Here is a 15534-nt window from a genome sequence, read left to right on the forward strand (position 1 = left end):
CTCTCGTAGAGAGTGTGCTTCTTGGTTGCCCCCTGGGTCGAGATGGTCCTTCATTGGCATCCCGGAGGTTCAACACGGCGGCCCTGAGGCTACGCTCTAGAGTGTCGTTGAACTGTTCAGCCAGTCTCCTTAAGTCTTCCTGTGTGACGGGCAAAGGTCCCTCGACTTCTCCGTGAGGTTGCGGGTCACTGGCATGGATCGACTCGAGCACGTGATCGTGTCGAGAAGACAGCACTGGACCATGACGCGACCGATCGTCCACATGTCTGGAGGCCGAGGACCTTCCTTGAGAGGGTGACCGGGTAGGTGAAGGATGTCGAATGGGTGACGGTCGTCGAGCACGTCTGGTGTTCACCATGGCTTTTTGTTAAGCGATCCCCACAGACGGCGCCAAACTGTTTCTGCCTGAGAAACTGTGAATATAATAACTTGGGGGATTAACGTAACCGATGACGTATTCGACTGTGATTTCCGAGGAACCTTCGTATGATAATTAAAATTAGATAAGTTGTTGTTAAGTGAGAAGAACTAGAGAGAGAGTGACTGATTTGCTTTTTTAGGTAATGATTAGATAGATCTTTAATGATTACAATAGAGTATTTATATGATTACACGGGGGTAACTATGTAATTATGTCTACTTCTAATGAACAACTGTCCTCCTTGATTTTCTGGACTCAAGGGCATTTTCGTCTTTTGTACTTAGTTGGGCTGACCATGTACATGGGCCCAAACACCTTCGTCCTTAATAGTTGTCCTATGCACACAATAATTGGTTATATGCAATTGAGAAGAAATAAAAATGGTAGGTCAATTGTATTTTATGTGAAAGTAAAATTGTGATCCCGTAAACTTTTATGATAATGCATATTTTTTTTAAGGACTGCCTAAAAGACTAAAACGATAAATAGAACAAATAAAAAGGACAAAGGGAATAGGAAATTGATTATCATACCAAACAAAATTATATTCAAATGTGAACGTTCAAATGGAGTAAATAAGGCACACTTTTGAATGTTTGGATGTGTACGTAAAGTTGTAAACAATAAGACAAGCAAAATCCCATCATTGTTGATATACCCGCCAAAAACAAATTTGAACAACTATATAAAACAAATACTCCGGAACGTGTATGACTAACGATAATTTGTTTAACTTTGTGGTAGTGTGTGGATCACTTGACCTATGATTTTCGAACTAAAAAAACCTCATGTTTGTACCCGGTTTATAATAAATGAGTGTTGCTAAATGCAGAAATTGATTTCTTAATGCAAAACAATAAATGACCAAAGTGCCCAGCACAAATGATTAGGTACACTCGGTTGTACGTAGCTTTACGTGCAACCAGATCGTTTTGTATTTTTTAATCCCTCAAAAAAAGCACATTTTTCAGTTTAAAAGCACATTTTCAGTTTAAAAGCACATTTTTCAGTTTAAAAGCACATTTTTACAATTTTAATTTACATATGTTTTCAAATATTATGATATTGAATATCTTCTTCCAATTAGGAAAAAATCTAAACTTAAAAGGTGAGCAACCAACATCAGTTTACATATCCTCTCAAATTCTTCGCGCTAGTATGTTCTTTTGAAATGTATCTGCTTTTAAGCTATAAAAATGTACTTTAACCTGTAAAAATGTGCTTTAAACTATAAAATTGTATCTTTTGAGGGGTTAAAAACCAAAACTACCCGGTTACATGTAGAGCTACGTACAACCGGGTGTATCTTTTACCAATGGAAAGAAAGCCGTAAGCCCGTAACAAAATAATTGCGAGCTTTGTATTTCTAACCGCAAAATCAGAGTAGGAGAGAACCATCTAGACTTGTTAATGGCACCTTCTTCACATGAATTCAACTATTCAATTTTATACAATTCTCTTTTTATGTAGATAAATTAATTCTTCAGCCATGGCCATTGGTAACTGAAGCCTAAGGCAAGACTTTGAAGATTACACCATTTGTTTATATTTCGATCTCATGGAGTTAAAAGAGGATGTTTTATGTGTTAATTGTGATTGTACGCTAATTTTGATGTTGCCGACTTGCCGTCGGCATCGCTGCCATTGACAGTCCGAAGAACCTTATCTTACGGAATTGATATTTGTTGAACATATTAGCTATGTTCAACACAAAAAACTGTATACATCGAAATACTACTATGCATTATAAATTGAAAAGCTAAGGTTGGATGAAGGTTGAAGATTTTGTTTTTTCATGAAAATGGTGTGTTTCGAGTGAAAGAAGAGTAATACTCATGGATGACGATGGAACTACGGAAGATAATGATGGTATTTTTAATTTTTTAGCAAGCATATAAAAGGGTATTTATGACCTTTTCAATTTTGCACAAAGAAAATAATTTCTGCATTTAGAAACTATGAATAATAAATAACTTTTACATTATATTGGGATAACTTTTAATCATTTTGGGGCAACTTCACATCAGCCTTACACTACACCAGGTGACATTAAGAGTTTGTGTTTCCTATAAAAAAAAGTACTCCGTAATACTTTCATTTCGGTTCATCACAAAGGTATAATTAAGTTTAGATAAGAAAAGCTCGTAAAAAAAGGCTATCAAGTTCATTTTACAGCTAAAATAAATTTGTCAAATATATGGCAAAGAGTAAATATGCAACAGTTGGACGATCTTTAGAAAACAGTTTCACTAATACAATAACTATCGATGATCAAACTTATTAATCCGTTAACTTTAATGGACCTAATGACGGGCAACCTGAAAAAAGTCAACATTTACTAGTTGACTGGAATTCGCTAAGTTGAGTTCTTTTTCCTTTTTCCGAAGTATTTGTGATAAGAAAATTTTGGTATTTATCACAATTTTTTTGACGGAAAATAATAATGTCACTAATAATCAGCCACACAGTATCTACAATGATACATCACTTTTATATTAATAACCTTCTCTTTTCAAACTTCTGTCGTTCAACCCTCAAGGACACTAAAAAAAACAGTTATTAATGGACAAAATCTATTTAAAATAGCGATAATCGGTAGGAAAAAAATAGGTTGCTATGGGAAAGAACCGTGTAGTCGCAAACTCTATTTTGCTACGATCTTCTTGTAATTCTCACCATTTTAAAACGGAAAAATAACCGTTGTAAATCAAAACCGTAGCAAACAATAATTATCATCCTACAGAAAATAGTAACCTAAATGTAAAATTTTGCTACAGGTAAAAATGATCCGTAGTAAATCTTTTAGGACGGCACTTATAGTTACCTTAGCAACTTTTTCAAGAACAACGGTACGAAATATTTGTTTTCTATAGCAAATGGAATCCCTGGTGAACATTTGTTTTTGGGTTAAAATTGAATACCTTACGGCTTGTTTGGTATGAGAAGGGGATAGGGATAAGAATATAAATTGGGATAGGGATAGGAAATTTATGATAGGAAATTCATTAATTTATCCCTATCTCTTGTTTGGCATGGTAGAAGATAAGGATAGAGATTAAATAATAAATTTACTACATTACCCTTTTTAAAATGGTAGGCTAAAATCATATCAACATCTTTTCTTTACATATTAGCCTTTTAATGAAGGATAAAATAGTCTTTTTAACATAAAAAGGAGAAATCCTCCATTCTATACCTTCTCCTACCCTGGTACAGAATGATGGGGATAAAGGCTCTATTAGTCCCTATCCCCATCCCCAAATAAATTAGAATTCCTTGTAAACAAATAAGGGATAAGAGTATAAAGGGATAAAATATCCTTATCCCCACCCCTTATCCCTCATACCAAACGAGCCCTTAATGCCATAAAACCAACATTACCTGTCACAAAACCAATATGTAAGAACAATGGCTAAAATATCTTTAACTTTGCATTGACACTTTAAAGATCAACAATAGTTAGTAACTTTTAAGTTCTTCCCTCAAAAGCCAAATACCTAATCAAAGGGATGTCAGTGGGGCGGGTTTTGCGGGAGACCCGCCCCGCATCCGCCCCAAGTAGGCGGGGATGGAGGTAGATTTGGCGGGTGATGGGGCAGGAATGGGTATAAAAATCGTACCTGCCATGGGTGATGGGGCAGGTGTGGATTTTGTGTTGAACCCGCCCGCCCCGCCCTATCCCCACTCGTCCCGCTTCATACCCGCTATGGGTGATGGAGTTAGTTTGGATTTATTTGCATGTTTAGGTGATAATATGAATTTAGGTGAGATTTCCGAGTTTTTTGTTTGGATTTTTTTTTGTAATGATGGATATTTTTTCCGTACATACGATACTTTAGTCATAAGATATTTTTTTCCTAAAGTTAACTTTTATTACTCGGTATATATGGAAAATGTTTGCTAAATAAGAAAAATTAGGCGGGTATTGACGCGGGTATGAGACAGGGATAAGACGAGAATGGATACCCAGTTGGGTGGTGGACTGGTGGGGCGGGGATGAATTTTAGTTTATACCCGTTGGGAGGGATGGGGATGGAAATTTTAGGGGGGATGGGGATGGAGGGACCTACATCCGCATCCGTCCCGCCCCATTGACATCCCTTGACATCAAACAACTACTTTTTCACCAAGCTTCAAAACCTATCTTCCACTTTACTACATTTCCTACACTTTACAAAAAACATCCTCCACCAACAACATACATTGATACATGTCAACCTCATTGTATGCATTTAGGTGCATTTCCATCCAAAAGCATATTCCAAGACATCAAGTTATTAGTGTTCCGTATTCATACAATGCTCAAACGGAGCTACACTCTTAAGAAACGAAACCGTCATCTGTTGAGAAAGTAGCTGAAATTGTGCTTTTGAGAAGTTTCATTTGATTAACTGTCTCATCGAGAACCTTTTGTTGCTGCGATGGAACCCTTTGACCTTTTGTGCTTGCATCAAACTTCTCAAAATATGACACGGCAGCCGAGCCAATGTTATATAATCTTCCTTTCTCATCATCCGGCAGTCTTGTAATACACTTCCTCTTCGCTTATTGGCTGATCACTCTCCTTGTTGGCAGCTTCATTCTTTTGAAGAGCATCCTGAAATTTCAGAAAACGAAGCAAATTAACGTGTATAGTATGCAATTGCTCTTAGGATGGGGGAAACAGTTTCCTTCATGAGTGTAGTATCAACACTATCTTTCTTTTTATGGTTTTAATTGCTGGAACTTTTGGCAAAAGATGACAAAAATGCAGGCAGCTCATCAGGTTCATTAACCAAGCAGTAATTAACAATTAATCTAAGTTAGTGAAACCTTTTACGGGAATTAATGTATACAAGAACACTTATAAACACAGTCCCATTGATCAGCGCAAGAAGAACAGTGAAAGGACGATCAGTACTAGTAACTAGGCTAACCATAATAGCAGACCCGAGAGTATAAAGAAGGTCAAAAGAAGCTAGTTTGAGCAGTAGAAGAGCAGTTCCAAACAAAGATAACGATGCTGTTTTGGCATTGAGGTTACAAAGAGAGTTCATGGGAATGAGCTGCTTTCGCTAGATGGATCCATTGAAAAACTCCAACTAACATTAATATGTTTTGCCTTACTTATCTTATATAAAGTCAATTCAGAGTGCAAGGCCTTTCATGAGTGGACTCTATGTTTCTGTATCTGATACAAAACTCTTCGTTTTTGTTTTATAGTTAGACTTGCTATTATTTGTTTCCTAGACTGGTAATCATTTTTATCTTCATGCAAGTAGAATGAAGGAGCTTGCAAATGGAGGAAGTGCCAACAATCAAGAATTTGGTGATCCGTCAAAACTTGAGTGCACTAATCTGGATAATCTACACCCTTCACCTTGGTAAGAAAGCAAGCTGTTGGTTCATTTTGTGCTATGCATAGTTGGAAGTGTATGTAGCTTGTATGAAGCTTTTTGTGATTTCAAGGATTTCAGTTGCCTGGTAGGTACCCTTAGTACAAAATTCCAGAAAGGACCATGTAGAGTATTCCAAAAATATATCTCAATACAATTCTACATCGATACTATCACGACCCACGCAGAATTAACTTGCACACAATTTATATATCAGTTTTAGTATGATAAAAAAAACAATCCAATATACTAAATTTTCTCAAAAATTGAAACTAACCTGTGGAGTCCAAAGAGATTCAAGGCTTACACTTTTTAAGTAATGATACCACCACAATATTAAGTAACCAACGAATCACAAGAATTAAAATTAAAATTATAGAAAGGAAGGACATAAATATCAAACCTTTTTGTGAAAAGCAACAGAAATCTGCCAATCTCAATCGTAGTCCTCCAAAAACCGTCAATGCATTGCAAGAGTTATGACACCTGCAAGATTTGATTTAGTACCATATAGTATTACGTTTTAACAAAAAAAACTAACCATCTAACTTTCTCAAACACGGCGTGCTCTCCTTTACTACTTCCCTGCTGAAAACTCTCTTAAAAATGTATATGCTATTAAGGTTCCTGACCCAGACTTATTTGTTCAATTTTTCTACTTTGATATATGCATCTCATTTTCAACTGATTTACAACATGTCACAGTTCAAACAAGAAACTGAAAACAGAACCCAAGTTCATTTATCTTCGTGCCTACTCAAGGAAGCCTTAAGAAAAAGAATCACACTTTGCAAACAGAAATTGGTGACCAGGCCACATTTTGCTGCATGATGTAAAGGCGTCCCTCCATTACGAGGAATTACGACTTAGATGCATTATCAGCAAAAAAAGGAAAATCAGTTGAACATGCAGGCATTTTGTTAAACAAAATAGGCATGCAATTTCATATTGCAAAGACACCCGGTGTTGAACATTCAACCATTACAGAGGATGAATCTGAACAATTCAAAGATAAGAACGAAACAGGAAAACCAACAGTTGATGATTCCATACTATAAAATTAGCACATAATTTCTCACTATAAAGCTTGATGAAGTAAGAGAATTTAAAGCAACTAAGCAAGCACATACAGATGACAATATACCTCAGTGGCTTGGTACCTCACCATTCTTCATATCACATAGTAGTACGGCAAATAATGTTCACAAAATGTGCAAGATTAATCAATACTATATCTGTCTGAACTCTGAAGTATACATAGACACTCGCAACTTCACAAGGAAGAAGTGTAGTCTACTAGTTTATCAAGCTGCTCTACTAACCATCAAACCAGTCAACTTGAACAGACCATGCAAACAATTTCACCGAGAAAGGGGTTGCAAAGTGTTAAAATATTAATCTAGAAAAATCTAGATAATACACTTGTAAAAATATAATAGTGAAATGTATTGTGTAGAAAAATCTAGAAATATAATTGTAAATTTTAATCTAGAATAATCTTAGGAAATATCTAGGAGCTAGACTAGAAAAATCTAGTAACTAAAATATCTACAATTATCCTAAGAAAAATCTAGATAATGAGGGGAGTAGAAAAATCTAGAAACCATAATACAACTATAAATAGGTTGTATGTGCATAAGTTTAAGGTGAGCCAATCAAGAGAGCTCCCACAATATATGAAGGGTAGAAACAAGTGTTCTACCAAAGTAAATATTGTTGTACATCAATTTTTATCCATATAATCAATGATGAAAATACAATTTTGTTATATCATTCGGGTCCATAAAAAACTTCCGCGTGCGTCCTCAAATTTCTATCACAAAGTACAAACAATAAATATATCACATGAACGTGTAGATATAGAATAGCCATAACAGACACACAAACGGCAACAAGAATGCCAATCACGGTACCTGGGCGATATGCATTGACATTGGCATTTGGGACCCAACTCTATTAGAGTTTTAGAAACATTATAGTGCTTTGGATTCAAACAAGCAAGTGCAAATGGAGTCCTGGTAATACTGCATCACAATCATCAGTTTAAACAAGTTAATTTCCAATAATCCTCCGCTAATCTGTATTGGCAATATCAATTCACAACATTTCATTGAACAATGTTCAGCCAGACCCTATGATTCAATTAACCAGGTTATTCAATAAACAATACCAAAAAAAACGAGTAAACAAAGCTTAAACGCCCCTTTCCCCAAAAGAAATAGAGACATAAATTTCACATTTTTATATCCATTTTAATCATCATTCATCAACAACAACAACAAAGTCTTAGTCTAAAAACGATCCATTTTTAATCAACATTAACAAAAAAATTAAACCCTCAAAACTAAAACAGTGTTAAGCAACTGGTAAATTCAAAATTCAACACACATCAAATAATCTTGAATTTCTAAAGGTACCAAATTACCCAAATCAGAAACATACTGATTCAGCTCCAAAACCCAGAATTTAAAAACCCTAAAATTACCAAATTTTCGTTTAGATTATACTCATTCTCCAGCTTCAAAATTAAGACAGAAAAGAGAAACAGACCTAGTATCGGCATCCGGAAACCCGCCCTCGTAGACAGCAAAGTCTTCGTCTCCGATACAGTAGTCGCTCTCCAATAATTCAAGCTGTAGATGCTCCATTTTATCGGAGTTCTTTCTGAGATCAGGTTGATCGTCATCCAAATAGACGAAGTTCTTTCAAATTCGTTGATCTTACTCTGAAAAACTTCCTGGTTTGATGGTTTTGAGAGAGAGGAAGAGAGTAACCATTAATTTTCTCTCTCCTGCTAGTGAAAGTGAAACTAGACTATTAATTAAAAAAATAAGAGGACCTACCATATATTTACTCCGGCCAATCATAGCTTACCACGTGTTAGTTTGAATTTGGTGAGAAAGAAGTGGGAAAGATGTCTTTTCGGTTAAAACGTGATGCCATGTTCTTCGTTGCGATGAATGATAGACGCCAATCAGGCAAACATCCCCCTGTTTTTCTCCCTTCCACTCCCTTTCCTCATCCTCTTTTCTCCCTCGCAAACAAAAATATTCCCAGAAAAACAAAATCAAACAATCAAAAATAAAGAAAACAAAATGCTGTTCTTCCCAAATTTCAACCTTTTGACCTTCGCAATTCATTGTGTTTTCAACAACAACAACACCAGATGAACAACGACATCGACCATTATCACCATCACCATCACCATCACCATCATATCAGCAATCATAATAATAAAAATGGATATGAAACGAACAATGACGATGAACTGGGACGGACTAGGATGTAATGACGAAGAAGACGAAGACTTCTTCGATAGCAACAACCGTATCTCCGCCGTGGTGCCGATGGATATGTCTGATGAAGACTCCTCTGATGAAGAGTTTGAGGACCCACGGATGTCCTTCACGTCTGTCTTCTCATCATTGTCATCATCAGAGGGAGGTTCAGAACCTATGAATGTGTTGTCCCCCATCCCACCATTGATACCGCCGCCGCCGTCGAATGAAGATTACGACATTTGGATGGAAGCGCCCACATCAATACAAGAGCGTCGAAGAAGGCTGTTGCAGGGGATGGGGTTGAACAGCAACAGGGAACTTATTAGGCTTAGAACAATGGCTATGTCTAAGAAGTTCCCTGCTACTGCTACCGCTACTGCTGCTGCTGGAGAAGATAAAGAACCCAAGACAATTAGCGGAAATCACAACAATGATCAGATTGAGGATCATTCCACAGCTTTTTCTCCTTCTCCAGATGCTTCTGTTATTCTGGTCAGGTCACGATCCGATGGCGACATTGATTCGTTCTCGATTGAGACTAGACGAAGGAAGGAGTATTTAATTGGTGACATTTCTAAACAGAGGCTAACTAGAACATCGTCAACTTTTGTTCCTTTTACTCGTCTTTGTAAATTGAATTATAACTCTGTTGACGATCACAATCACTATGAGAAAAATAAAAAGAGCAGCACGAAAACAGGTAAAAAAGCAAGGTCGAATCAGCAAAAGAATGGCGGTGAACAGTTAGCTGCATTCTTCTTGATAAAGAATTTAGATACAGGAAAAGAGTTTGTTGTAAAGGAATTTGCAGAAGATGGAATGTGGAACCGTCTTAGTGATCTTCAAACAGGGAAGCAATTAACAATGGAGGAGTTTGAGAAATCCGTAGGGTATTCCCCTGTAGTAAAGGAGCTAATGAGAAGAGAGAATAGCAGCGTGGGTAGTACTGGTACTTCCCTTGAAAGGAAAACCAGTGTCAACGCTTATTTGTCTAAGAGTTTCCGGTACAGCAAGAGGAGGGGAGTTTCTCTTCTTAAAAACATCAACAAAGTGGCAAATTCCGTCACCGGTTTAGGCGGTTCTACACCGGAAAAAGAACAACCACCCCCACCTCCATATCCTATTCCCAGTCCGGATTCACAAAAAGGCGGGAAAAGTAATACTAATCAGAGCAATGAATGGGTGAGAGTGAGGAGTCAGGGGAAGACATATAAAGAGTTTACAGCATTGAGACTATGTCAAGAATTTCAGGCACATCAAGGTTCAATCTGGACCATTAAATTTAATTTCGATGGACGGTATTTGGCAAGTGCAGGTGAAGATAAAGTGATTCATGTATGGGAAGTTCAAGAATGTGAAATTGCTTCATTAAGGCCACCTGAAGAATCAGCTAATTCTACCCCGCTTCATCCAATGTGTTGCCCGTCACCTGACCGGGATAAGCCCCCTCTTGCCCCGGATTTGTCTACGTTGGAGAAGAAGAAGAAAGGGAGATCGGGTAGTCGTAGAGGAGGAGGTAGCATGCCTGAGTATGTTCAGTTGCCTGAGACTGTTTTTGCTCTTTCAAATGAACCTGTTTGTTCTTTTGAAGGTCATTTGGATGATGTGCTAGACCTTTCCTGGTCTAGATCTCAGGTATGGAATATATGACAGTTTTTCTTTAATTAGTTTCTGTAACATCTGATCATGGTAACAGTGAGCATAGTGTACCTTAAGAACACAAGAACATCGCAAAAAGAACATGGATATGTTTATTATTTACATTTTTAATAAAAAAAAGTGAAATAATATATCGCATTTACTTTTATCATAATGTCATGTTCTTTATCATAAACGTGTACACATATGTTCTTTGGGTGCACCCTGCTCATTGGAAGGAAAACCAGTGTTAATTAGTATATGTCACATCTGAATATGTATACAGGCTAACGCAATTTAGATGGTGGAATATGGTACACAGTGAGCATGGTGCATCTTAAGAACACAAGAGCATAGCGAAAAGAACATGAATATGATTTTATTTTATATTTTTAATAAAAAAATAAAATAATATATCGCATGTTCTTTTGTACATATGTTCTTTTTGGTGCATCTTTGTCCACAATCCACGAATTGTACAGTGTAACTAACAGTTAAGAAACAATGAAATCTAAGGGTTTTTTTGTTTTCCTAGTATTTGCTGTCATCTTCAATGGACAAAACTGTGAGGCTGTGGGACTTGGAGACAAAGGCTTGTTTGAAGCTGTTTGCACATAATGACTATGGTAAAGAAAGTATCTCTAATCAAAATGAACATAAAATGGTAGGCTATATTTGTGTAATTCTAAAGATATTTGGTTTGAATCTTAATTTTGTGCAGTTACATGCATACAGTTCAATCCTGTGAATGATGAATATTTCATCAGCGGGTCACTCGATGCCAAGGTCCGGATATGGAGCGTACCAGGTAGACGGGTTGTTGATTGGACTGATCTTCATGAAATGGTCACTGCTGCTTGCTATACTCCTGATGGCCAGGTACAAAAGTTTATGATATGACCCTTGTTTAGCATTTGGTCTTTTGTTACTTTAACTTGACCTAAATGGCCTCATTTGATCACAATTATCTGCATCAGAGTTAAGAAGAAAACATTGATCTGATTTACCGTTAATATAATACTCTTACTATATAAGAACAATAAAAGATGGCCCTGAAATTATGTCAGTGTTCAAATTGCAATAGGACAATCTTTCAGTATCGAACTTTAAGTCTTAAATATGATACTAATAAGTAAGTGGGTGATGATAAAGGTCGCAAGTTGCGACAATATTTAGTTGTCGCAATCTTACGTGTTGGAATTTAATTGGTATATATAGGCGCCATGAGGCTATGCATATCAGAATATTTTTAATTATCAATTCGGATATAAAAAAGGAAATAAATTAGACTATTAAGATTTTCCTACATTTTTTAAAAACATGTATAATAGGTTATATAAGTTAAATATTTTACTTTTCAATTTAAATCATGACGCATAAGCATATCATGTCATCATTGTGACAAAGCTTAAAGGGCGCATGTTGCGAATCATTTTCATAAGTAACAATCCATGTTTTCCGTGGGTGCAGGGTGCTGCAGTAGGCTCACACAAAGGGAACTGTCGAATGTACAACATAACTGGTATGAGTTACTATGTTTCTCTGTATCCTTAACAGAACTTTAACCCAAGTCTCTTTTTACCACTTTTACAGCACCAAATGCAACAAAATAAACTAATAAACAGGTCAGAAATATCATTCATGTAGTTTAAATTGATGCAGATGGTGGGAAATTAAATCAAACAATTCAATTTGATATCCAGAACAAGAAGAAAGGAACTCCGAAGAAGATAACTGGTTTCGAGGTATCACTTTCTTCCCCTATCCTTGTTCTACCAAATTCATCATATTTTTGCTAACAAATTACTTTTTTTTTTTTTGGGTACTAGTTTACATCGGAAAACCCGAATGAAGTTCTTGTAACTTCTGCGGATTCAAGGATACGGATATATGATGGTTCAGATGTAATACAAAAGTTCAGAGGTATAATACTTTCCTTATTCCTTCAAATTTTCAATTTACAACATAATCTGACATACATTTCTACAGCATTGCTAAAATATATCAGTAACCATATCATTCATTTCATATATTACAGGATTTAGAAATACAAGCAGTCAAATTGCTGCTTCTTGTAGCCCAGATGGAAAATATGTCATCTGTGGTAGTGAAGATTCAAATGTTTACATATGGAAGAGAGTAGAGCATCGAAATGGTAAAACCAAGACTGTAATTGACACTGCTTCCTACGAGTATTTCCACTGTAAAGATGTATCAGTGGCAATTACATGGCCTGGTAGTATAAAGTTTGATCCTCCGAACATACAATTGCACTCCAAAAAGAACACCAAAAAACCAACTACCTCTGCCACCAATTCACCTAAAAAAGAAGAGGCAGGTAAGAACAGCAAGAGACAACTCCCTCCTTTGCCGAACAAGAAGAAAAACAACAGCGCAACAGAGAAGACTGTCAACCACGACAGCAACAACAACAACAACAACAACAACAATGAGAACCCAAGTAGCAGCAACATCAGCAGCAATAATAAAGATGATCACGACAACAACAACAACAACAACAACAACAACAACAACAACAACAACAACAGCAACAGCAACAGCAACAGCAACAGCAACAGCAACAGCAACAGCAACAGCAACAGCAACAGCAACAGCAACAGCAACAGCAACAGCAACAGCAACAGCAACAGCAACAGCAACAGCAACAACAACAACAACAATAGTGAAAACAATGTAGATGGTCCAGATAGTCCAGAAGCAGATCCTGCAAAGATCAGTAGAACAGATTCATCAAGAATAAACGATTCTTTCAACTCATCAACAGGAGGATCAATTAGGTATGGAGATTCACCATCATTAACTTCAAACCATGCACCATCACCTTCATGGTCTTCAGGATGGTCTTGGTTTGATGGAGGAGGAAGTCATGGAGGTGATACAATGCAAGCTAGAGCATGGGGATTGGTGATTGTGACAGCAGGATTAGGAGGAGAAATAAGAGCATATCAAAATTTTGGGGTGCCGCTTAAGGTTGGGCGTCAGTCTAGTATTTTTCTTGCATGAATTCATTTTTCTTGTCTAAGTTTTTGTTTGTTGGGTACAGTAATTAAGTACCATTTTTGGGATGAGATTAAGGGATATAGATATCCATGGAAAGCAGTCAAGTATGTAGTGTTTTCAGATCATGTGATCGATCTGAATGATCTTTCAAATTTGGATAATCTCTGTAAAGTTCTAAGTTGTAGGACTGACAATAGTTTTGGTAGTTTTGGAGCTAATTTTTTTTATTTTTTCTTCATTTTAAAACATTAGCCAAATAAGAAGTTTAACATTGTCGTTTTTAGGAGTTGAAATTATTATTTCCGACCGTATTTAATTAAGAGTTACAATTTTATTTTTAGTAACTTTTATAACAATTCACAAACTGTTTATTACTCCGTACAAAAGTATTTTTTACTTTTTTATGGGCCCACTAAAATCATAAACAATTTCATTTTTGGTTACTTTTACACACCACTTGTTTCACTATTATACTGGCCCTGTTTGGTAACAAGAGTTTAGAGTTTAGCGGTTTACTGTTTGCATTAGCAGTTAGCTGATTAACTTTTTGTTTAGCAGATTTTGACTGCGGTTTGACTAGCTGTTTGTATAAACTTGTTTGGTAACACTTAGCTGATTGCTAAAAGCTGATGACTATTATGTTGTGTAAATGACATTTTTGGACATTGATTTTTGTAGCATTAGTGCATTATTTTATTGTCCTCCTTAGTTATTAAGATATGGTGCATTTCTAATTTATAAATTTAACTTTGGGAAAAATTATAAATTTAGGTGGTAATTATTGTACGTACTTCGTAGTTGTGTACTACTTCAATTTAGACATTTTCACTTTACAACTTGAAAGTGGGTTACTATTACAATATTACTGCGTTCATCTAAAAATAAAAAATAAGAAAACTGAAATTAAAAAACAGAAGGAAAAAAAACATAATACTCCAGAAATACCCAGAAATGTCTTCCTCCATCCTCTTCCTTGCTTGATATGCTAAACATTTGAAGAAAACCCAGAAAATTAATGTTAACCTATTATTGTTGATAAATTGGGAGATCAAAAGAGAAAAGCAGTATAAATGGAAATTAAACAATAATCAAATGGCAGGAGCTCCTTCTTTGAAGTCTCAGATCTAATGTAGAAGGTAAGAGGAGAGGAGAGGAGGGAGACGAATTAAAGAAGATGCGACTGATTAATTATGGGTATTAATGTATTTTACAAATTAATGGTTCAAACCTCCAACAAAAACGTTGCTCATAGCAGCTTGTTCAAAATTGGAGGTTCACAACAAACCTCTTTTTACCAAACACCCCTTTTAGAGGTTTTGACTAGTCAAACCTCTAAAAGTGGTCAAAACCTCTAAAATTGCTCCAAACCTCTATCTATCAAACAAGGTCACTACCTTTTATGCAAGATATGCGTGTTCGGGCATTTTTATTCGACGCCCTAATCCGTTAAAAACGCCCTCATTTATTACTTGAAAGTACGAATTTGCCCTTTAACATCAAATTCACCCCCCTCCCTCCATTCTTCACGCCGGCCTCAAAACACTCCCCTCTCGCTCGTACAATAGCCACCGGAGCACTCCCCTCTCGCCGGCGCTGCAATCCCTCTCGCAGGCGCTGCAAAGAAGGCGCACTGCACTCCCTGTTTCGCGGCGGCGTTCGAAGGTTCCAAGCCAAATTTCGCCGCCCACCACACCTTTTCTCGCCGGTGGAGGTTTCAACGACAATGGCTCAATTGAAGAGACTTACGTCGATGCCGTTTCCTCCTCCTCCATTATTGCCGCCGCGAAAGGTATTTTTT

At 36.6% G+C, this 15534-nt stretch overlaps 2 protein-coding genes across 2 annotated transcripts; one reads left to right on the top strand and one right to left on the bottom strand.

The window, feature by feature from the left end:
• Window positions 1–4604: 4604 nt before the first annotated feature.
• On the bottom strand, window positions 4605–8585 carry LOC110793988 (uncharacterized). Its single transcript, XM_021998932.2, has 4 exons — window positions 8347–8585; window positions 7710–7820; window positions 6200–6282; window positions 4605–5018 (listed from the first exon to the last, which is right to left on the bottom strand). Exons 1-4 carry the CDS (start codon window positions 8442–8444, stop codon window positions 4999–5001), a joined length of 312 nt encoding a protein of 103 aa, XP_021854624.1. The 5' UTR covers window positions 8445–8585; the 3' UTR covers window positions 4605–4998.
• Window positions 8586–8848: 263 nt separating this feature from the next.
• Window positions 8849–14037, top strand: LOC110793990 (uncharacterized). Its single transcript, XM_056841819.1, has 7 exons — window positions 8849–10712; window positions 11251–11341; window positions 11437–11594; window positions 12186–12237; window positions 12378–12460; window positions 12545–12638; window positions 12754–14037. Exons 1-7 carry the CDS (start codon window positions 9036–9038, stop codon window positions 13737–13739), a joined length of 3141 nt encoding a protein of 1046 aa, XP_056697797.1. The 5' UTR covers window positions 8849–9035; the 3' UTR covers window positions 13740–14037.
• The last annotated feature ends 1497 nt before the right edge of the window (window positions 14038–15534 follow it).

This window comes from Spinacia oleracea, chromosome 4 (assembly GCF_020520425.1).
Source record: "Spinacia oleracea cultivar Varoflay chromosome 4, BTI_SOV_V1, whole genome shotgun sequence".
In the NCBI taxonomy this organism is placed as follows: domain Eukaryota; kingdom Viridiplantae; phylum Streptophyta; class Magnoliopsida; order Caryophyllales; family Amaranthaceae; genus Spinacia; species Spinacia oleracea.

Excerpts from the sequence above, each read along its gene's own strand:
- LOC110793990 (XM_056841819.1), top strand. The coding sequence starts at position 9,036 with ATGGATATGAAACGAACAATGACGATGAACTGGGACGGACTAGGATGT. Across the intron at positions 11,595-12,185 it reads GCTATACTCCTGATGGCCAG|GGTGCTGCAGTAGGCTCACA; the intron begins GTACAAAAGTTT and ends CCGTGGGTGCAG. Across the intron at positions 12,639-12,753 it reads TGTAATACAAAAGTTCAGAG|GATTTAGAAATACAAGCAGT; the intron begins GTATAATACTTT and ends CATATATTACAG.
- LOC110793988 (XM_021998932.2), bottom strand. The coding sequence starts at position 8,444 with ATGGAGCATCTACAGCTTGAATTATTGGAGAGCGACTACTGTATCGGA. Across the intron at positions 7,821-8,346 it reads TTTCCGGATGCCGATACTAG|TATTACCAGGACTCCATTTG; the intron begins GTCTGTTTCTCT and ends ATTGTGATGCAG. Across the intron at positions 5,019-6,199 it reads CTGTTGCTTTTCACAAAAAG|GATGCTCTTCAAAAGAATGA; the intron begins GTTTGATATTTA and ends CTGAAATTTCAG.